At 43.6% G+C, this 24,581-nt stretch overlaps 1 protein-coding gene across 3 annotated transcripts in view; it reads left to right on the forward strand.

The window, feature by feature from the left end:
- The window catches only part of nrg2a (neuregulin 2a), a 106,596-nt gene extending 99,861 nt beyond the window's left edge, over positions 1-6,735 (forward strand). For all 3 annotated transcript variants that reach the window (XM_014129434.3, XM_082958257.1, XM_082958256.1), the window contains 3 exons: positions 108-235; positions 367-588; positions 2,843-6,735. In XM_014129434.3, coding sequence (XP_013984909.1) covers positions 108-235; positions 367-588; positions 2,843-3,506 — 1,014 coding nt within the window. In that variant the 3' untranslated portion in view covers positions 3,507-6,735. The remainder of the gene's footprint in view (positions 1-107; positions 236-366; positions 589-2,842) is intronic.
- Positions 6,736-24,581: the final 17,846 nt, after the last annotated feature.

Below are 24,581 nucleotides of genomic sequence, written 5' to 3' on the forward strand. Positions count from 1 at the left end.
GCAACAGTCTTTGTGATAGTAGTGTGCGTAAAGTTCAACATGATGATGGGCAGTTACAGAATTCCCCTCCATACCATCTCTCCAACACTTTCCTCTGTGTGTTTTAGTACATCTCTAAGAATGTGCCTGCAACGGAGCGAGTCATAGGGCATGTACCAGAGGACTCGTTCCCCGGCAGCCATGCGTCTTCCAGATCTCACAACTCCTCTACCCATGCCCATTCATCCACTCACAGGTAACCCCTCAACATCCCCCTCACTACACACATCACAGGTACATTTTTTGACACACAGAAAAATACACACTGAACTACACATCGAACCATATCCTGGTTGAACCCTATGTTTTGGTCCTCTCTTGTCTCAGACACGAGGAGCGGACATGGAGCCTGGAACGGACTGACAGTGTCCTCTCAGACTCACCAGGCATGATGTCGTCCTCCGTGGGGACCAGTAGGTGCAACAGTCCTGCGTGCATGGAGGCCAGGGCCAGGCGTGCCGCACACTGTGGCTCTACTGTGCCCCACCGGCCGGGCCTGCAGTATGAAGACTCGTTCGATTCGCTGGGGGACTCTCCACACAGCGACAGGTGGGAAGGGAACAGGCCCCTCTCTGTGGTTATGGCACTGGGGCATATTCTAGTGCCCACCTTAGGAGGCCTCGTTTTACAGCTGGCTCTCTATCGGCCCCTGGAGGCCAGCGAGGGCACTTTGAAAGAGTCAATGGCAAATACTACTCTACCATAGCCAGACATGATGAGATAGGCCTACTGTAGGCAGTGTTGGAAAAATAACCCAACTGTCATACTTGAGTAAAAGTAAAAGATACAGCAATACAAAATTACTCAAGTAAAAGTGAAAGTCACCCATTAAAATACTTTTACTTGAGTAAAAGTCTAAAAGTATTTGGTTTTAAATATACTTAAGTATCCAAAGTAAATGTAATTTCTAAAATATACTTAAAAGTAAAAGTATAAATAATTTCAAATTCCTTATATTAAGCAAACCAGCCAGAACGATTTTCTGTTTTTTTTAATTTACAGATAGCCAGGGGGACACTCCAGCACTCAGACATAATTTACAATTGAAGCATTTGCGTTTAGTGAATCCACCGGATCATAGGGCAGTAGGGAAGACAAGGGAGTTTCTCTTTAAGAGTGTGAATTGGACAATTTTCCTGTCCTGATGGGGCATTCAAATTGTAACTAGTACGTTTGGGTATCAGGGAAAATGTATGGAGTAGAAAGTACATTATTTTCTTTAGAAACGTAGTGAAGGAAAAGTAAAAGTTGTCAAAAATAGTAAATAGTAAAGTAAAGTACAGATACCACAAAAAACTACTTATGTAGTACTTTAAAGTATTTTTACTTAAGTGTTTCACACAACTAACTGTAGGACAGGCAAGTCTTAAAATGTATACTGTTCTTGTGTCATGTTCTGATAAAAGAAGGATAAGGTGGGTATATACAAGTTATGTTATATATCCAGTTGCTGTTTTAAGGTTAAAAGTATTTTGAGGGTAAAATCCGTCAGTAGAGAGCCCACAGCCAGCTGTATTTCTCAAGTGAAGAATCTGCTGTGTCAAGCTTAATGTACTGTACTGTACTCCCCTAAATCTGTATGGCAGCTAAACAGGAGTGTGGATAGCGTAAGGACTTCATTAAGACAAGGAGAGTAGAACAGAATATCGGATCTTTGTGGTGGAGCACTAGCTAGCAGATCTCTGGGGTGGTGTGTTTGTCAACTCTACTGCGATCTCCTCCCTGGGTTGCTGTATGCCTAAAGAATGAGCACCGATGTTATTGTAGGGACACATCTTCATCTTCACCGGAGGTTTAGAGAAGTGTACATAACTTCTATTTAGTCATTTTAGCTGGAAACCAATGACAACACACATTTCTCATTTAAAGATGCACCATGCTGAAATGGCCATTTCCTGGTATGCTAAAATTCTAATAGTTCACTTAATTTCAGTTTATGTGACATAACAATCAAGTATAGTGTAGTAAAGAATCATTGTACCATCTAAACCACTGTGAAATATATTTTCCATCACCAAAAATATTGTATTTTCAGCTGTTTGAAGCTGGTGTACAAAACCCGAAAGATTCAAGAACGGGAAGCATAGAAATGACGTACATAGAACCTATTTACCGCTTCTTAGATTTGCTATAATTACATTTCTATGTGAATTTGGTGAGGTCACCCAAAAAGGTGCATATTGCAGATTTAAGATTTTTGTTTTAGAGTGTTTGAGTTAGTGAGAGTGAGCTCATCTATAAATGGCTACCGTAGGCTATAATGAACATTTGACTGAACAGTAGCGCCAGGCAGCATCGCAGTGCTACCTTAACAGTATTAAAGTGGAACAGTGATTTACTTTATTTTAGATTTGCCTTTGGATCTTTCAGATGCTTTTTCCTAAAGGGGGTACTATGTTTTTCCCTAGTGCCATAGAACATATGAAGGTAGAGGGACTGTACTGTAAACATACAGCAGCACCTCAAAACTCAGCACAACACACACACTTATGTTTTCCCTAGATATAGCCCTCAGTAAGGCTAAAGGTCACATTAACCATTAAACACATTCAATAACATAACAAAGATGTAGAAAACTGACTGAATGCAAGCAGGATTTCACAAACACCATCCACACACAACTGACAAACCTGCACACTAACTCAATAATATCTCTTACTGCTGTTTGTGGATGGTGGGTCCCTGTCCCACATCATTCTGTTAGACATCTAACTGGGCTGCTGCTGTTTGGCCTGGTCCTCTCTCTCCCTGTCCTTCTCCTCCCCGCTCCCTGCTCCCCACCCTACCTTCATCCTCACTACAGGTATGTGTCAGCCCTGACAACGCCGGCCCGCCTCTCTCCAGTGGACTTCTTTTACTCGCTGCCCCCGCAGGTGCCTACCTTCCAGATCACCTCCCCCAACACCAGCCAGGCCATGTCCCTGCCACCCGCCGCCCACACCCCCTACCCCCTGGAGGACGACCACCCTCTGCTGCGGCGCTACCAGGTGCCACTGCACGACGTCCAGCGCCAGGAGCCCTACCGGCAGCAGCGCCGCACCTACCTGAACGACAGCACGGGCAGCCTGGCCTCTAGTCCCTACAGGCTGGCTGAGGAAGAAGACTACGAGACCACACAGGAGTACCTCTCCTCCCGTGAACAACCAAAGAAAAGTGGGACCGGCAATGGTGGTGTTGGGGGTCGGCGCTTGCGGAGGTCCAGACTGAACGGCTACGTAGCGCCGAGAGGATACGAGGCGTCACGGGACTACGGCTCTCGCAGCTGCCTGACGGACAGTGAGTCGGAGGAGGGCGAGAGCACGCCCTTCCTCAGTATGCAGAATATGAACGCGGAGCCCTCCACCATCTGCAGGCCGGCCAACAGTCGGACTTCTCAGTCACACTCTTCGGGGCGGCACGATGCACGCGGGACTGTACAGACCAGACAGACACACTCACGGTCCAAACCGGACAATGTACCCCATTAAAGAAAGAAGATGAGCTACCAACGAAAATCAATATAGTATAAACCTGCACCTATACAAAATATTTTTATTTTATATAACTGACAGATATTCTAAACAAATGAAATATTTATTTTCATTTTTAGCAAAAGTTGTCTACTAGTTAACAGCAAAGACTTTTTTATAGGGAAAACTCTATTTATATGTACATTTTGATTTACAGTATAAAAAGACGTGCCAATTTTTTCACAACTTCAAAAATTGAGTAATATTGTGGTGCCTTTTGCTGTATGCCGATGGCAGAGGGCCAGTGGAAGTTTTTGTAGCCTTTCTTATATGGACATCATTTTTTATACACGTTTCCTCTTTTGTTTTCTTTTTTGGGCTTTGTTTTTTTTCTTTTCAGGCTGCGTTCTTCTGGGAGTCTAGCCCCATTTGAACATTACCCTTCCCCTTCCACATCATGCAATATAAACCACTTAATCATAAGGTGTATGTTTACATGAATATAATTCACCTATAGGGTTTATCATTTTGGTACTCTCCAGTAGAAAATCTGATCAATGCAACGCAGGTCCTTGCTCTCTGAGTGGGGAGGAGTGTTTGTGTGTGTAAGTGTGTGTGTGTGGGAGGGGGGGATTTAGTGTACAGCTGTGCTTGTGTGTGTGTGAGTGTTAGATGTCCTAATGTGTTGTTGTACCAACCAACTGGTTGCTCTATTGGGCGCCAAAGCAACTGTATCAGTAGAGGAAAACTGTAGGTGCACAGTGAAGATCAGCCTGGGTTCCAGGGTTCGCTGCTGTTGGGTAAAGAGTTCTTTTGGGTAAAGAGTTCTGTTGGGTAGAGAGTTCTGTTGGGTAGAGAGTTCTGTTGGGTAGAAGGTTCTGCATGTCATTGCTTGATGTGTGTTTACAGCTGCCCCACCTTTGTTTCCTGGCCCCCTCCTTGTACCAACAGGGTAAGGTTTGTCTCCTGGCTCCTTACTGGTCCCACCAGGGTAAGGTTTGTCTCATGGTAGCCTCCTTGTCCCAACAGGGTAAGGTTTGTCTCATGGTAGCCTCCTTGTCCCAACAGGGTAACGGTTTGTCTCATGGTAGCCTCCTTGTCCCAACAGGGTAACGGTTTGTCTCATGGTAGCCTCCAACGTCCTGGCTGTCTGTGATTCTGAATAAGAAATGTCGTTGGCCAGTGTCTCAGTTGGTCTGGAGATATCCCTGCCATCAGTGATAGTGGCTCAATACAAAGAGACAAAATTCAAAGCAAGAACATCCCATGAATGTATCTCTTTCCCATCACCCATACCTCATCATCCTCCTCACCTGTCCATTGTGTACCTGTGGCCAAAGTAAAGGTTCGCACAGCATCTCAGGACTTCCACCCACCCCTCTGCCCCCTCTTCCCCTCTCTCTCTCTCCCTCTCCCTCCACCAACATATTTCCCTAAGACTAAGGTCCCCCCACGGACATAAAGAACACACCCACCATGGTACGCCTCTGAGCACTCCCATCTAAAGAGAAGGAAAGGAGAGTGGAATCTCAGTGGAGAACAGAACAGAATAGAACAGAATAGAATAGAATACAGCAGAACATACTAAACCAATACAAGAGAAATAGCTGTGAAACTTTGGAGGATCATAAAATGCCAAAATATGCAAACTTTCTATTTTGCTTTGTTTGATGACATCATTTTCTAAGAGGTGACTGTAGTGTGTTGTGTGAAACCTATGTAATGCCTATTGTGCAGAAGAAGTAACATGATATCAATACATATTTATATCCATTCTTATTTTTCATGCAGTTATGCAGCGCTTGCTCAAATTGTCAATTTTCCTCATTCACAGATTCATATCCATTGACTGATTGTGTTCATGAATTCTTATCTCACTGAGTCCAGACCAAGCAGACAACACCCAAGTCTACAGTAATGACTAATCACTTTAAAGGGTCTCATTCACTAATGTTGAGTGCTGCTCAGTCTTGTGGATAAGGATAATAATGTTGCTTATTATGAAGTATGTCACTAACTGGTTATCAATTTTAAAAGGTAACAACTCGACTTGCTCAAACTCCTCTGTCCTCCACTGAGGGAAGGGTTAAGGTTTGGAAGTTCATTTCATACCTGTCAAAAATGTTGGAGTAAATGGTTCTGACAATGCATTTGAAATGATTGTTGATAATCCTGCAAAACTGGTTATATACATTTTAAAATACAACCAAAAAAGTGAAATGACTGTACCAGGACAAAATCACCAGATGAGTGTAGATCAAAAGTAAAGCGATAAGTAGGATTTAAAACACACTGGTAACGGCTGTAAGATGAAGGCACGTTGACAAACACACGTAGACATCTCACAAATGGATTTTCTCTCCTTTCGGTTTCTCACACTCTGAGTGTAATTTTGTATGTTTGAAAAATGCAAAAGAAGACAGTAGTTCTAGTTTAAATGTGATATTTCCCCAACCTTGCCCCCCTCCTCACCCAATAGAAGTGCTGCCAGGTTCGTCCTGTCAGTTTCTCATGTTTTTATTTTTCTTCCCTCGCTTGAAATGTTTCAACACCTCTCCTCTGCATGTACTTGTGGTCAAGGTATATGGGTGCATGGTAAAAAGCAGCAGTCAGTTTTTTTCAGTCAGTGGAAGTGTATTTCATTTAACATTCAGCAATAAAAATCCCCCCCATCTCCATTCTAGGAATATGCTAGAAAAAAAGTACAAATGCGAGATTGTCATAGATTGTAAAATAAAATTTTAAAAGTAATCCACAAAATAAATCTTTATTCATATCATTTTAACATAAAGTGGTCATCTCTGCGTAGGACTTTGGTGTGTGTTTTGAGATATCCTTAGCCAGCTGGCTGAGGTACTGTATGGCTGGTTTTTATAACCTTTCTGCTTGTGACTTTTGTTTCCAGTATCTGAAGTGTGTGGTTCCTGTGAAACACTGCCTTCAGAAAGTATTCACACCCCTTGACTTATTATACATTTTGTTGTGTTACAGTTTTTTTAAACAATAGTAATCTCACCCATCTACACACAATACAAAGTGAAAACCTGAATGTAGAAATGTTAGATCATTTATTGAAAATACATATCTCATTTACATAAGTATTCACACCCCTGAGTCAATACATGTTAAAATCACCTTTGGTAGTGATTACAGCTGTGAGTCTTTCTGGGTAAGTCTATAAGAGCTTTGCACACCTGGATTGTACAATATTTGCACATTATTCTTTATAAAATTCTTCAACCTCAAATTGGTTGTTGATTATTGCTATACAGCCATTTTCAAGTCTTGTTATAGATTTTCAAGACAATTTAAATAAAAAATTTAACTAGGCCACTCAGGAACATTCAATGTCGTCTTGATAAGAAACTCCAGTGTATATTTGGCCTTGTGTTTTAGCTTATTGTCCTGCTGAAAGGTGAATTTGTCTCCCAGTGTCTGTAGGAAAGTAGACTGAAACAGGTTTTCCGATATGATTATGCCTGTTTGACATTTCTTTTTATCCTAAAAAACTCCCTAGGGTTTGCCGATGACAAGCACACCCGTAACATGATGCAGCCACCACCATGCTTGAAAATATTAAGCATGGTACTCAATGATGTGTTGTGTTGGAGTTGGCCCAAACATAAAGCTTTGTTTTCAGGGCATAAAGTTAATTTCTTTGCCAAATATTTTGCAGTTTTACTTTAATGCCTTATTGCAAACAGGATGCATGCTTGGAATATTTTTTATTCTGTACATGATTCCTTCTTTTCATTCTGTAATTTAGGTTAATATTGTTGAGTAACTACAATGTTGTTGATCCATCCTCCGTTTTCTCCTATCACAGACATTCAACTCTGTAACTGTTTTAAAGTCATCATTGGCTTCATGGCTTCATTGGCTTCATGGTGAAATTTTCTTCCTCTCCGGCAACTGAGTTAGGAAGGATGCCTGTATCTTTGTGTATCTTTGTAGTGACTGGGTATATCGATAGTGTTTAAGGTTAAGTTTAGGCATTACCCCACATGTTTAAGGTAAGGGTTAATGTTTGGGATAGGCTTAAAACAAAAATCTTAAAAACAACTTTCTATCGCTGGATTTGAACTTGCATCCTTTGGAATCAGAGGCAGATGCTTACACCCGTCTGTCATCCCTGTCCACGATTCCCTAGCAAAACCGAAACCTACTTGAAGATAACATCGCTCAATGTTGCCCCTAGTGCCCGGTTTCCAAGTCATCTCCTGACTTCCTCCCGACATGGATGGACGTCGAATTCTGACTTGTATCATGGGTGACCTGGCTGACTTATTACCTGACTTGTTAAGCACATTTTTACTCCTGAACATAGTTAGGCTTGCCATAACAAAGGGGTTGAATACTTATTGTCTCAATACATTTCAGCTTTACAAAAATGTATAAAAACATAATACCACCTTAACATTATTTGGTATTGTGACACAACATCTCTATTTAGCCATTTAAAATTCAGGCCGTAAGACAACAAAATGTGGAAAAAGTTGCATTAAAAAATACTATTGTATACTATGGTATAAATACTTTAGTTTACACTGTAGAATTTTTTAATACTGTATTTACTGTAGTATTTACAGTTAACTATAGTATAAATACTGAATAAAATAAAACTGTGGTATATACTACAGTAATTCAAGTAGTGTTTTTGAAGATTGTAGTATGGTGTAGTATTTACTGTACTGTTTTTGTTTTATTACCATTGACATAGAAGTGGAGGCTTTCTCCTTGAGGAAACATACTGGAGAAATACTAAAAAGCTAATATTCTATAACCCGTAGGTAGGTAGGACTGAGGTCTGAACGGATAGTTCAGAGCTTCTCTTTTCACCGGCCAGTTTATTAGGTATACTCAACTAGTACCGTGTCGGAACCCCCTTTGCCTCCAGAACAGGGCATGAATTCTACAAGTTGATAATGTTCCACGGGGTTGTTGATCCATGCTGACATGATGGCATCACACAGTTGCTGCAGATTGGACGGCGGTACACAACCTCCACCAGCCTGTACTGTTGACAACAGGCAGGATGGGTCCGTGGACTCATGCTGTTTACACCAAATCCTGACTCGACCATCAGCATGACGCAACAGGAACCGGGATTCAGTTGTCTCAATTATACCTTGACCAACTCAATTGTCCAGTGTTGGTGATTTCGTGCTGTCGTGTCTTTGGCTATGCCGGATTAAGTGATATGACATGCTAACTTATAAAATGATTTCTCTGTAATTAATATTACCTGATTAAGCTAATCATGTAAATGTAATTAACTAGAAAGTCGGGGCACCACGGAAGAACGTTTATAGAGCTGTTATCTTCCGAATAAACTCTTAAAATACTTAGTAATATTTTACCTCGATAGCAGTCAATATTAACCCTTGTCTTATTTTCAGTCTCATAATGAAAGTTGTAAGTTCTTGGCTATCTTCACGAACCCTGGCTAACAAGTTGAATCAGCAATACAAAATTGGGTTTAATTATTTATTTACTAAATACCTAACTAATCACACAGAATTACAAATACACAGAATACAATGTCGTCATACAGAAAACGTCCCGGTAGACGGAACAGATATGACGGCTGGTTACACAAAGGAAAGGGGGTTGGGCTTGAATGAAAGAGCGGGAAGATTTAGGAACAGAGAAACAGCAGCTATGCTATCGTAAATACATTATCTTATGCATTCTAAATTACCGCCCATTTGGAAAAGGAAAATGCAATAAATATTTACTCTGAGCTGCGCTTCGGTAGATTGGTCGTAGATGCTGGCCGGGTTGGCCAACAGATCTTCCTGTTACTCGGAAGAATGTCTCTGGTGGTCAATTGGATACGTGGTGGTATCTTCGTCCGTCTGTTAGACTGGATCCGTCGTCCGTCCTTTCCTAGCCCACGTTACAGCGGCCGCTGCTAACTCAACGGCTAGGAAGTAGCACTTCTGTAGTGAATAAGCTCAAAGTTCATACCAGTTCATACCATAGCTCACGCCGAGGTTGGCTTAGTTGACATGTGTGTCCTTCTAACGTAGAGGCTGCAGGCCTCTCGTACTGGAACTACCTGGTTATCTTTTCGTCAAAGGATTATATAGTGGGGAGGGGGAGGGAGGTGTTTCATCGTTTATAACCCCTGTCTCTTCACAGGGTTGGGTTACTGATCGAGCAGGGCACTTTCCTTATGAAAACCCAAATCTCTCATTCGGAAGCTAAAATTACATTTCATCTCCTAACAAACATTTTCAATATCAAACATTTCAATTGCATAACAATTCCATGTGACTCTGATAACTAGAGGGTGTATACTTTCTCAGATACAGTTTATGTCGTCCTGTCATCAGTCATAATGTCTCAGATGACAACCGAACTGACATACATACTCATTACGTTCCCAAGCATATTTCCAACTGGTTTTATTAACAAAATATGTGGTACCTTTCCACATTTGTTTGATGTTCCCAGACTCTCTATATTTAACAGGACAGCAGTCCTTCAGTAGGGTCAGTAAGAGAGGGGAAGGGGGAAAGGTATTTATGGGGGGGAGGTCATAAACCTTACCCACAGGCCAACGTCATGACAGTGCCCACTGGAGACGCTTCTTCTTATTTTTAGCTGATTTGGAGTGGAACCCGGTGTGGTCATCTGCTGAAATAGCCCATCCGTGACAAGGGTCGACTAGTTGTGTGTTCTGAGATGCCGTTCTGCACACCACTGTTGTACTGCACTGCTATTTGTCTGTTTGTGGCCCAAATGTTAGCTTGCATGATTCTTACCATTCTCCTTTGACCTCTCATCAACAAACTGTTTTTGCCCACAGGACTGCCACTGACTGGATGTTTTTTGTTTGTCGCACCAATCTTGAGGAAACCATAGACACTGTCGTGCGTGAAAAGCTCAGGAGGGTGGCCATTTCTGAGATACTGGATCCGGCGTTTCAGGCACCGACGATCACACTCATTTTGCTCATTCTAACATTCAATTGAACAGTAACTGAATGCCTCGATGCCTGTCTGTCTGCTTGATATAGCAAGCCACGTGACTCAATGTCTGTTGGAGCGATGCATCTTTGTGAATGAGTGAGGTGTACCTAATAAAGTGAATGTATAACCTGTAGGGAACACAGTATATGGGCTATACTTAGTATATGGGCTATACTTGGTATGTAGGTTTCTCACCTATAGGTGGCACAAATTGGGATATGGGGGAGGGGAATGGGCAGGGTATGTGCAAATTGCATACTGAACTATTTACTATAGTTAAAAAAGCAGTGTTTTTGCAGACTGTAGTGTTTTTGTGGACTGTGGTGTTTTGTGGACTGTAGTGTTTTTGTGAACCTTACTGTAGTATTTACAATAGTATTCTACAGTATACTACAACATTCTATAGTACAGTTGAAGTCGGAAGTTTGCATACACCTTAGCCAAATACATTTAAACTCAGTTTTTCACAATTCCTGACATTTAATCCTAGTAATAATTCCCCGTCTTAGGTCAGTTAGTATCACCACTTTATTTTAAGAATGTGAAATGTCAGAATAATAGTTGAGAGAATGATTTATTTCAAATGTTATTTATTTCATCACATTCCCAGTGGGTCAGAAGTTTACATACACTCAATTAGTATTTGGTAGCATTGCCTTTAAATTGTCTAACTTGGATGAAACGTTTCAGGTAGCCTTCCACAAGCTTCACACAATAAGTTGGGGGAATTTTGGCCCATTCCTCCTGACAGAGCTGGTGTATCTGAGTCAGGTTTGTAGGCCTCCGTGCTCGTACACGCTTTTTCAGTTCTGCCCACAAATTTTCTATAGGATTGAGGTCAGGACTTTGTGATGATAACTCCAATACCTTGACTTTGTTGTCCTTTTAAGCCATTTTGCCACAACTTTGGAAGTATGCTTGGGGTCATTGTCCATTTGGAAGACCCATTTGTGACCAAGCTTTAACTTCCTGACTGATGTCTTGAGATGTTGCTTCAATATATCCACATAATTGTCCTTTCTCATGATGCCATCTATTTTGTGAAGTGCACCAGTCCCTCCTGCAGCATAGCACCCCCACAACATGATGCTGCCACCCCCGTGCTTCACAGTTGGGATGGTGATCTTTCGCTTGCAGGCTTCCCCCTTTGTCCTCTAAAATTAATGATGTCCATTATGGCCAAACAGTTCTATTTTTGTTTCATCAGACCAGAGGATATTTCTCCAAAAAGTATGATCTTTGTTCCCATGTCCAGTTGCAAACCGTAGTCTGGCTTTTTTATGGCGGTTTTGGAGCACTGGCTTCTTCCTTGCTGAGAGGCCTTTCAGGTTATGTCGATATAGGACTTGTTTTACTGTGGATATAGATACTTTTGTACCTGTTTCCTCCAGCATCTTCACAAGGTCCTTTGCTGTTGTTCTGGGATTGATTTGCACTTTTCGCATCGAAGTACGTTCATCTCTAGGAGACAGAACGTGTCTTCTTCCTGAGCGGTATGACGGCTGCGTAGTCCCATGGTGTTTATACGTGCATCCTATTGTTTGAATAGATGAACGTGGTACCTTCAGGCATTTGGAAAGGATGAACCAGACTTGTGGAGGTCTGCAAATTTATTTTCTGAGGTCTTGGCTGATTTCTTTTGTTTTCCCCGTGTTGTCATGCAAAGAGGCTGTCACGCCCTGACCAGGTGAACTCTTCTATTTTGGTCAGGGTGTGGCATTTCTATAGTTTATTTTCTATGTTTTTGGTATAGCCTTGCTTTGGGGCGTATTTCTATGTTGGGTTCTGTCGATTCCCAATCAGAGACAGCTGTCACTAGTTGCCTCTGATTGGGGAATCATATTTAAGTTCCTTTTCCCCCCACGATGTTTGTGGGTTGTTGTCTCTTTTTGTTGGAGCAGTAGCGATACGTTTATTCTCTGTTTTGACCGTGTTATTTCAGTCTGTAATAAATAACATGAGTTCGCTCCCAGCTGCGCCTTGGTCCACTTCTTCCTTCCTGCACGACGATCGTTACAGAACAACCCACCTGACCAGGACCAAGCAGCGGGAGGAAAAGGAGCGCGAGAGATGGGCTCGCAAGGGAAAGGAGTTCTGGACCTGGGAGGAGATCATGTCGGGGAAAGGACCCTGGCGGAAGGATTCCCAGGTCGAGGAGGTGATGCCAGCCGGTGGAAGGAGTCGCAGGCGGCGGTCGAAGAGGCCCGGAAGACACCCCCAATAATTTTTTGGGGGGGGGCTAATGGGGTGGTCCGGAAGGGCAGAGGAAGAGCCCAGACCACTGCTCTCGTGGGGGATAATGGCGAAGGAGGAGGCAGAGATGTGGCAGGTCCTGGAGGACCTGCGTAGGGACAGCGTGGAGGAAGAGCCTTGGGTGGCAGAGGTGCGCACGGTATCGCCAGTGCGCCTGCACAGCCCAGTGCGCTCTGTGCCAGCGCCCCACATTTGCCGGGCTAGGGGGAGTGTTCAGCGAGGACGTGTTGTGCCGGCTCAGCGCTCCTGGCCTCCGGTGCCCCTTCTCGGTCCGATGTATCCTGCGCCGAGGACGCGCACTGTGTCTCCGGTACGGCTACACAGCCCAGTGCGTTCTGTGCCAGCGCTCCACACTTGCCAGGCTAAGGTGGGTGTTGAGCCAGAACGGGTGATGTCAGCTGTGCACTCCAGACCTCCAGTGCGCCTCCTCGGTCCAGGATATCCGGCGCCGCTTATGCGCACTGTGTCGCTGGTGTGCGGTCACAGTCCAGTCCGGCCCGTCCCTGCTCCCCGCACCAGGTTAGTGGTGCGTGTCCCCAGTCCTGTCCGGCCCGTCCCTGCTCCCCGCACCAGGTTAGTGGTGCGTGTCCCCAGTCCTGTCCGGCCCATCCCTGCTCCCCGCACCAAGCCAGTGGTGCGTGTCCCCAGTCCTGTCCGGCCCATCCCTGCTCCCCGCACCAGGTTAGTGGTGCGCGTCCCCAGTCCAGTCCGGCCCGTCCCTGCTCCCCGCACCAAGCCAGTGGTGTGTGCCCCCAGTCCAGTCCGGCCCGTCCCTGCTCCCCGCACCAGGTTAGTGGTGCGTGTCCACAGTCCTGTCCGGCCCATCCCTGCTCCCCGCACCAAGCCAGTGGTGCGTGTCCCCAGTCCTGTCCGGCCCATCCCTGCTCCCCGCACCAGGTTAGTTGTGCGCGTCCCCAGTCCAGTCCGGCCCGTCCCTGCTCCCCGCACCAAGCCAGTGGTGTGTACCCCCAGTCCAGTCCGGCCCGTCCCTGCTCCCCGCACCAGGTTAGTGGTGCGTGTCCCCAGTCCTGTCCGGCCCGTCCCTGCTCCCCGCACCAGGTTAGTGGTGCGCGTCCCCAGTCCAGTCCGGCCCGTCCCTGCTCCCCGCACCAGGTTGGTGGTGCGTGTCCCCAGGCCAGTCCGGCCCGTCCCTGCTCCCCGCACCAGGTTGGTGGTGCGTGTCCCCGGTCCTGTCCGGCCCGTCCCTGTTCCCCGCACCAGGCCCACGGCGCGTGTCCACAGTCCGGCACGGCCTGTGTCCGGTCCACCGGTGACCAGTCCTGTTCCGGTCGGCGGCTCCGCTCCGGAGCCTGAGCATGCCGCTCCACCGTGGTCCAGTCCGGGCCAGAGGGGTAGGGCTAGGGTGGGGGCAGGGGGAGAAACACGCCCGGGGCCAGAGCCTCCACCGAGGGTGAGGCGCCCACCTGGGTCCCCCCCCCCTAATAGACTTTAGGTTGGTGCGCCGGGAGTACGCACCGTTGGAGGGGGGGTACTGTCACGCCCTGACCAGGTGAACTCTTCTATTTTGGTCAGGGTGTGGCATTTCTATAGTTTATTTTCTATGTTTTTGGTATAGCCTTGCTTTGGGGCGTATTTCTATGTTGGGTTCTGTCGATTCCCAATCAGAGACAGCTGTCACTAGTTGCCTCTGATTGGGGAATCATATTTAAGTTCCTTTTCCCCCCACGATGTTTGTGGATTGTTGTCTCTTTTTGTTGGAGCAGTAGCGATACGTTTATTCTCTGTTTTGACCGTGTTATTTCAGTCTGTAATAAATAACATGAGTTCGCTCCCAGCTGCGCCTTGGTCCACTTCTTCCTTCCTGCACGACGATCGTTACAGAGGCACTGACTTTGAAGGTAGGCCTTGAAATACATCCACAGGTGCACCTCCAATTGACTCAAATGATGTCAATGTCAATTAGCTTATCAGAAGCTTCTAAAGCCATGACATCATTTTCTGGAATTTTCCAAGCTGTTTAAAGGTACAGTCAACTTAGTGTATGTAAACTTCTGACCCACTGGAATTGTGATACAGTGAATTATAAGTGAAATAATCTGTCTGTAAACAATTGTTGGAAAAATTACTTGTGTCATGCACAAAGTAGATGTCCTCTCCGACTTGCCAACGCTATAGTTTGTTAACAATAAATTTGTAGAGTGGTTGAAAAACGAGTTTTAATGACTGCAACCTAAGTGTATGTAAACTTCCGACTTCAACTGTAAGTATTACACGTTAGAAGGATACTACTGTGTGTCGTATAGTATTCTACAGTACACTACAGTTTACTATATAATCCTATAGTAAGTACTGTAGTATTCTATAGTAAAGGGTAGTATTTTTTCATGTGTCTAGAGTGCCATTTCTCAGAAAACTTTAGATATGGAACTGTAGAAACCAGGGGAAAGGTTGTTCGTTCTCTGCTACACACAGAGATCAGAGTTAGGAAAAATGGTCCCTTGTTCATTCAAACTAGTCTATAAAACTATCTCCGTGCAAAGGACACTGCTTGTGTATAGGTTAGGCTGTTGTACTGTACATGAAACAGAGATACAAGTGTTTATGAGCGTGGTTCAGTGTCAAAACAACAATTGACTTATTTCGAAAGACATTTACAGGACATTCATCTGGCTTTCATCATCGCTAACACGTTTCTTTCCCTTATCACCCTTATCAACAATCAGTTTTTATGTGGCGTTAGCTCTCTCTGGTCAATCCTGACATGCTAAATCTTGAAACGTGCTTCATATTATTTCACTTCTGTCAAACCAAGTTTAAAAGAAGCCAGCGGTTCTGGAAGAATATACCACGATAGATATGATCCAATTTAAAATATTGTTTTTATTGGCGTCTACTTTTTCAAATCATTTAAAACTCTATATTGCAACTTGTTCAACTCACTCACACCTTGCATTCAGGGCCCTTTACAAAGCAAAGCTTGTGAGTGAGTGTCCCATTCTCCCATCCTGTGCAGGGATAACGCATGTGTCTGTAATGTCACCATTATGACAGTGTTATGAAGGCTAATGAAGGGTTGAAGAAAAGTATAACCAATTTTCACAATTTTTATTTTGCTTGAATTGTAATTGCTGGCTTTTCACATCCTTGGCAACTCTAATCTGACTTGCGGCTATTAAGAGCGAGAGAGAAGTGATTGCTTTCAAGGGAATAGAAGAGGACTGGCCACCCCTCATAGCCTGGTTCCTCTCTAGGTTTCTTCCTAGGTTTTGGCCTTTCTAGGGAGTTTTTCCTAGCCACCGTGCTTCTACACCTGCATTACTTGCTGTTTGGGGTTTTAGGCTGGGTTTCTGTACAGCACTTTGAGATATCAGCTGATGTAAGTAGGGCTATATAAATACATTTGATTTGATTTGATTCGAATATGGTGTGCAATATTTCTCCATGCTTCATCCAACTGTTCAGATCAATTTGGCATCTCTGTGCTTTCTGTTCCTGTACATCTGCTTTGCATGTCTTTGCAAGGTCAAAAGCACTATTAAAACAAGTATCTGGGCAGCATTACAGTCAATATGGAAAGCCAGAGCATCCGTTGTCATGTCAGAGAAAACTCAACCTCGATCTTAAGATTATACAACAGAACGAACGTCTGTCTCCTCAGTCACTGAGAACATTGTCATGATCTTGTATTTACAGTATGATTTGCCTTTCAGACGTGATTCACTTGCGGGGAAAAGAGGCCTTCTTGGTGAGTGGTTGTCAGTCCATCGGCAGGTGGAGGGTGGAACTCCGGGAGAATAAATAGGGCTATAGCATTACCTCATTGCCATCAGCCTGAGGGTAAACTACAGAGCAGGATCAATGAGTTAGCCAGCTAACTTTGTTAAACATCCAAAAATAACAGTTTTTCTGGTTCACCTCTTAGCTAAACTTAGACATGTTTTAGGTTGTTGAGACACTTAGACCATGCCCATTTCATTCTTATCTTCCTAAAAACGAAAACATTAATTTAGTATAGTTTGGGAAGTTGGCTGGCTAAGTCATTGATCTGGCTTTGTAGTTTACCCCTCAAGGTCAAGAAGCCTTGTTTATTAACTATTTGATAGAAGACATGATTATCCATGTGTTCTGCTTTGTAATCTGACAAATTTACCCAGACTGTGCATGCCCATTGACACGCATGTTCTCTTATAAAAAACGCACAGAGAGAGACAGGTGTGGCCATGGAACCTAACCCTCCGCTATTGGGCCTATCGTGACACTTTGCGAAACCCAAATGCAGATGGTTGGAGTTTAAGATGTTTAATAAATTCAAAGGAAATAGGCAAGAGAATGGTCATGGACAGGCAAAAGGTCATAACCAGTTCAGAGTCCAGGAGGTACAGAGTGGCAGGCAGGCTCGAGGTCAGGGCAGGCGGGTACAAGAGTCCAGAACAGGCAAGGGTCAAAACCGGGAGGACTAGAAAAAGGAGAAAAGGCAAAGCAGGAAAACATTATTTTTTTTAAACCTGGTAGGCTTGGACATACAAGACGAACTGGCACAGAGAGACAGGAAACACAGGGATAAATACACTGGGGAAAACAAGCGACACCTGGAGGGGGTGGAGACAATAACAAGGACAGTTGAAACAGATCAGGGTGTGAAGGTAAACCCCCCCGGAGCGCCAGCTGGCGTCCGACCTGGTTGACTGGGGTGTCGGCGATGAGGGCTGGATCTAGGATGTCTCTAGCAGGAACCCAGCACCTCTCCTCCGGGCCATAACCCTCCCAGTCAACCAGGTACTGGAAACCCCTGCCCCGTGGTTGAACACCCAGGAGACGTATCACTGTGTATGCCGGATGGCCATCAATGACACGGGGAGGGGGGGGGGGGGGGGGGGGGGGGGGTCCTGGGGACAGAAAGAACTGAGAGACATGGGTTTAATTCTAGACACATGGAACGTAGGGTGAATACGGAGAGTACGGGGTAACAAGAGACGGACAGCAGTGGAACTCAGGACATGGGAAAAGGACCAATAAAACGGGGGGACAGTTTGTGGGACTCCACCCAAAGGGGCAGGTCCGGTGTGGACAGCCATATACTCTGCCCAATGCGGTAGCGGGGAGCTGGGGTCCGGCAACGATACCTGGAGTTGGTCTTGAGAATAGCCGCCCTGACTCTTCTCCAGGTACGTCGAAGTCAATCACCACCTTCCGTAGACACTTGAAACCCCACCTCTTTAAGGAATACCTGGGATAGGATAAAGTAATCCTTCTAACCCCCCCCCCCCCCAAAAAAAAAATGATATAGATGTACTATTGTAAAATGGTTGTTCTCTGGATGAGCGTCTGCTAAATGACGTTAATGTACATGTAAAATGTATTATGTGGGGATAGCAGAGACATCCACAGTCTTGCTAACATCCTGAGGAAGGTGACTTGAGGAAGGCTGTGCTCCTTGAAGGCAGTGGGAATGGCAAAATGGGCTCCAACCCAGGATGGAGCTTGTGGTCCAGTCAATCACAGGATTGTGCTTTTGGAGCCAGGAAAATCCCGACACAACAGGAACATGGGGAAATGTAATGAGGAGGAACTGTATTGTCCCACTGTGGTTACCAGAAACCCGTAATTAACCGGGCACAGTACTATTGGTGACTTCCCCTATAGAGTGGCCGTCCAGTGCCCTAGCATCCATGGGCACAGAGAGAGGCTGAGTGGTAGATTGCTTTCAATGGAATAGGTTATCAATGTGCCGTTTAAAATTCAGCTTTTCTTCTAACTAATTCCCAAGATACTTATAGGAGGTGACCCTATCAATTTGCTGTCATTTACCAGTCTCTTTTATCCAAAGCAATAATTAATGAACAAATATTCAATGTACAGTGCATGGCCTATGCAGGGATTGAGCTCACAACCCTGCAGTAGAAAACACCACGCTCCAAAGCTATCGTGGCATCCATAAGATTTTCATCAGCAACAGTCAATGAGCACTTGAAGAGACTTAGATTGGTCTCCCCACAGCACAAGAGCAAAAAGCGGTGTGCGGGTGATGGGAATTAGGGAACTCCCAGTCTGACTCACCATTGTACTGGTACCCACTAAAGACAAGGGGTTCCTAATTTGGCAGGTAGCTATAAAATGTCCTGCCCCTCCACAGTACAGACAACAGTTACTGTTCATCCTCCGTGAGCTCTCCCAAACTGATAGCCTAGTTCTTCCCAACTGCATAGGCTCAGGAGTATCTAACTCACTCGTCGTAGATTCACGAGGGAGTTCGGGTGGCTTCGACTCCTCTCGGAAGAGCTGCCTTCGGAAACCTCCGGATTCCATAGGAGGTGAACGCGCCATATTGGGTGCACGAGTGTGCCCGAGTGTGCCCGAGACCAGACTTCCTCTCACTCATGCGTTCCACCAATTTTAATGGTTAAGGCAATAAGAGAGTCGAGGTCCACCGGCAGTTCCTGAGCAGCTAGCTCATCCTTTACCTCTTCAGATAACCCGTGCAGAAAATTATCGAAAAGAGACTCCGGATTCCAGGCATTCTCCGAGGCCAACATCCGACAGTCCACAGCATAGTCTGCCACACTACGGGAGTTTTGACGTAAGTCAAGCAGTTTGCTGGCCGCCTTTTTCCCGGATACCGGATACCGGAGACTCAAGAACTTCTCACCTCTGCCATGAATTCCTCTAAGGGACATGGGCAGCTGTGAGGAGGACGGTTTATTCTCCAGGTCTTTAACCATTTTCCATAACTTCTTGGGTTTAGACCCACAGAGAGAGAACCACCCCTTAAAGTAACTAACTTTGGCCTTCCGGATAGTCGGAGTGCACTTTTTTCTCATTTGCCTGAACGAGAGTCAGTCAGCCTGAGAATGCGTGTGCCAAGCCTTTCACCAAATGCAATTCTTGAGGTGGAGTACCACTGCAAGATCACGGTCAAACCAGGGGCTGAACCTGTTTTTTAACAATACCATTGAAAATATCAAAAAAGAATATCCAATCGTCTTTGACAGAGGTGATCAAGCTGATTCTATACCATTTTACAGAGGCCAGTTCATAAAGGAAGGCTTGCTCATTCAAGTTTTTTGCAAACGTCTATGACAAATCAGGATAGGTTGTTTCACTGAGCAGCCATTACGAGCACAGGCTTGAACTTTTTGAGGCTAGTGGGGAGCTTGTGTCCCACCCACCGTGCAGCCAGTGAAAAATCAGAGCGCCAAATTCAAAACAACAAAATGTCATAATTCAAATTTCTCAAACATACAACTATTTTACACCATTTTATAGATAAACATCTCCTTAATCCAACCACGTTGTCTGATTTCAAAAAGGCTTTACGGCGAAAGCATAAAGTTAGATTATGTTCGGACAGTACATAGACAAAACATTACACACAGCCATTTTCAATGCAAGGACAAGCGTCACCAAAAGCAGAAAACTAGCTAAAATTATGCACTAACCTTTGACAATCTTCATCAGATGACACTCCTAGGACATTATGTTAGACAATACATGCATTTTTTGTTCTATCAAGTTCATATTTATATCCAAAAACCCCATTTTACATTAGCGTGTGACGTTCAGAAAATGTATTTCCCCCAAAACTGCCGGTGAATCAGCACAACAATCTATAAAAATACTCGTCATAAACGTTGATAAAATATTAAACTGTTATTCAAAGAATTATAGATTAACATCTCCAGAATGCAAACGCATTGACAGATTTCAAAATAACTTTACTGGGAAAGCACACTTTGCAAAACTCTGAGTAGTGTGCTCAGAAAAATACAACAGGCAATTACAGATACCCACCATTTTGGAGTCATCTAAATGCATAAATAGCATTATAAATATTCACTTACCTTTAATAATCTTCATCAGAAGGCACTTCCAGGAATCCCAGGTCCACAATAAATGTTTTGTTCGATAAAGTTCATAATATATGTCCAAATGTTTAAATGATGTGTGTGAGTATAACAGAACTCATATGGCAGGCAAAAACCTGAGAAAAATACAAGCAGAAAATTAAAATCTGGTTCCTGTAGTTCTTTCAAGTCCCTGCCTATCGAACACACAGTGAGTTAGGGTTCATTTTATACTTCCTAAGGCTTCCACTAGACGTCAACAGTCTTTAGAAAGTTGTTTGAGGCTTCTATGGTGAACAGAGAGCCAACAAAGGAAGTTGGAAGTTGGTGACCCAGGGAAGGGCATCAGTTCATTTGCGCGCATTCACGCGAGAGTTAGCTGTGTTCCAAAAAGTTTTCTGATTGAAAAAGGCCCTAAAGATTGATGCTATACAACGTTTGACATGTTTGAACGAACGTAAATATAACTTTTTTTGACTTTTCGTTGTGACATTTTCCTCGCGCGTCCAACATTTTGAGTAGCTTACTGAATGCGCAAACAACATGGAGTTATTACTTGTTTTTCCTCAGAGTTGAGGTTCTCAGTTTTCCTCAGAGTAGAGGTTCTCAGTTTTCCTCAGAGTTGAGGTTCTCAGTTTTTGTGTGCTTTTGATATTGATCTTTGTGATTTATGGCCTTGTGTTGGAGGGGAGAGAGGCTGATAAAGATCTCAACTTGGGATTTGGCTGGCTGAGTGCCTGTTTGACTGTTAAATAATGTTTATTATGAAATTATTTTAAATATTAATACAATCGCACCCCCAAGGGGCCACTAGAGGGTGCTTCTGGTCATTCGACTGCAGGAAAAGGATTCATACAATATCTCATGATAAACTACTCAAACAATCCCTAGACAATATAAAGGTTGTTCAAAGGCATGGAGACATTCCTAACAACCTCCCTGCTCCATAACCTCCAATCAATTTCAGTTGTGCATTGTGTATGTCTCAATTTAGAAAGAAACCTTCATCTTCTCCATTAATAAACCATAGTATCAGTACAAGCCATGGATCAGAGAATAACTCAAATCCTCTGGCTAGCATTTTTGGAGAATGCGGAAACATACACTAGGTATCATGACTGTGGCCCATCTCCTGTACACATTAACACTGTCATGACGTTGCCCTCTGGGTTTTCTATGCACCATCCCCCGACCTCTATACATCTGACACAATGCTGTGTAAAGGCGGTCGTAAATTCCAAAGGGAATGTCCTGCCTAACAGGCCACAGTAAAGAGACAGAGTGTTCTCATGGAGAGAACAAAGGATTCTTCCACCTCACAGAATTGGAGAACCGAACGACATTTATGTTCTGGATAAGGTCTAAAAGATCAGGTGAAGAATCCAGCTACAAACTGGTCCGCTTGGTACAATTTTGTGAGGCTCATTAGAGACAATATGGCCATATTACCATACTAAGGTTTATATACTAGCCTCAGCGATGAGACTTACATCTAATGGTTGTATAAAATGATTTAACCTCTTACATCTAGACGTTCCGCTAGCGGAACACCTGCTCCAATATCCAATGATAGGCGTGGCGCGAATTACAAATTCCTCAAAAATACAAAAACTTCAATTTTTCAAACATATGACTATTTCACAGCATTTTAAAGACAAGACTCTCCTTTATCTAACCACACTGTCTGATTTCAAAAAGGCTTTACAGCGAAAGCAAAACATTAGATTATGTCAGCAGAGTAACAAGCCAGAAAAAAATCAGACACCCATTTTTCAAGCTAGCATATAATGTCACAAAAACCCAGAAGACAGCTAAATGCAGCACTAACCTTTGATGATCTTCATCAGATGACACACCTAGGACATTATGTTATACAATACATGCATGTTTTGTTCAATCAAGTTCATATTTATATCAAAAAACAGCTTTTTACATTAGCATGTGACGTTCAGAACTAGCATACCCCCGCAAACTTCCGGGGAATTTGCTAACAATTTACTAAATTACTCACGATAAACGTTCACAAAAAGCATAACAATTATTTTAAGAATTGTAGATACAGAACTCCTCTATGCACTCGATATGTCCGATTTTAAAATAGCTTTTTGGTGAAAGCACATTTTGCAATATTCTAAGTACATAGCCCAGCCATCACGGGCTAGCTATTTAGACACCCGGCAAGTTTAGCACTCACCAATATCAGATTTACTATTATAAAAGTTTGATTACCTTTTGTTGTCTTCGTCAGAATGCACTCCCAGGACTGCTACTTCAATAACAAATGTTGGTTTGGTCCAAAATAATCCATCGTTATATCCGAATAGCGGCGTTTTGTTCGTGCGTCCCAGACACTATCCGAAATGGTAAATCAGGGTCGCGCGCATGGCGCAATTCGTGACAAAAAAAATCTAAATATTCCATTACCGTACTTCGAAGCATGTCAACCGCTGTTTAAAATCCATTTTTATGCCATTTTTCTCGTAAAAAAGCGATAATATTCCGACCGGGAATGTCCATTTAGCTAAACAGAGGAAAGAAAACAAAGCTTTCGGTCGACGCGGGCACGAGCCTGAGTCTCACAGTACTGTAACCAACCACTACCCAAACGCGCTACTTTGTTTCAGCCAGAGCCTGCAAAGCCACGATTCAGCGTTTTGCCGCCTTCTGAGAGCCTATGGCAGCCGTAGGAAGTGTCACGGGACAGCTAAGATCCTCACTCTTCAATAAACAGAGACAAGAAGAACGACACCTTGTCAGACAGGCCACTTCCTGCATGAAATCTTCTCAGGTTTTTGCCTGCCATATGAGTTCTGTTATACTCACAGACACCATTTAAACAGTTTTAGAAACTTTAGGGTGTTTTCTATCCAAAGCCAATAATTATATGCATATTCTAGTTACTGGGCAGGAGTAGTAACCAGATTAAATCGGGTACGTTTTTTATCCAGCCGTGAAAATACTGCCCCCTAGCCATAACAGGTTAATAAGATTAAAGCTATTTGGAATATTTTGAGATGCTATGTACTGATGTTAATGTGAGAGAATTGTATTTCTGTTCAAAAGCTTAACTAAGTCATCGGCACGCCCCCAGGGACACAGACAGGACAAGACGTCATGTGACAAGCTTTTCTATGTTCAGTATAAAACCCCCACCCAGAATTTCTTTCTTGAGACCAGGCCTCCACTCCATTACGAGTTGGCCAATAGCTTTGACCATGCATCCCTCTACTGAAGTTTAACCATACCACGTGGTTAAACTTTTAGACTATCGATACCAACAGAATACTAACAAGTCTTTGATATTAATTAATAGTCTGCAGCTAGAAATTCGATATCATTGAACGCGAAGACCGACGAAACAGCCATTCTATAACGACATGAACGAATGTCGCTTCGAAAGATCCATTCTAACCGAGAGAGAGAACGCGGACAAAAACTCTCCAACAGGACAAAAACTCTCCAACAAGGATCCCGACGACACACTGAACGTAAATATATATTGATTGCAATTGTTCTCAAATGAGTGAGCGTTCATGTGCAAAGGATTAGCATATCAATTGTTAATATTTATCAACTTTGTTGTGCCTTCTGAGCTGCCCTGTATCACCCTTTGTTTAACAAGCCACCATGCCGGTTTAGCCCACTAGGGTACATTACTCTACCAATTCTTTGTAACGATAACTACTGTTTGTATGCTTTCTGTGAATTACTTTGTTTAGTAAATAAATGATTTTAAGACAGTTGATGTATGGATGACTTAGTGAAGACTGGGTTCGTGCAGATACAACAATTTACGACGTTTGGAATGAGACTGGACGAGGTAAAATACATAATTTAAACCAGAAGATAATCGGTCAGATACTATAATATAATATATAATGTTATAATATAGGAAAGTTGTATTAGGAAAATTATAACTTTGTAATTTGAATATTTTCCTTGGTGCCCCGATCTCCTAGTTAATTACAGTTAAACGATTAATCTGTTTAATCACGTAATAATAATTACAGGGAGTTATTTGATAAATTTGTCTTCAGTTAAATGGTGCCCAAAGACACGAC

The sequence above is a fragment of the Salmo salar genome, chromosome 11 (genome assembly GCF_965601325.2).
Source record: "Salmo salar chromosome 11, fSalSal1, whole genome shotgun sequence".
Taxonomy (NCBI): Eukaryota; Metazoa; Chordata; class Actinopteri; order Salmoniformes; family Salmonidae; genus Salmo; species Salmo salar.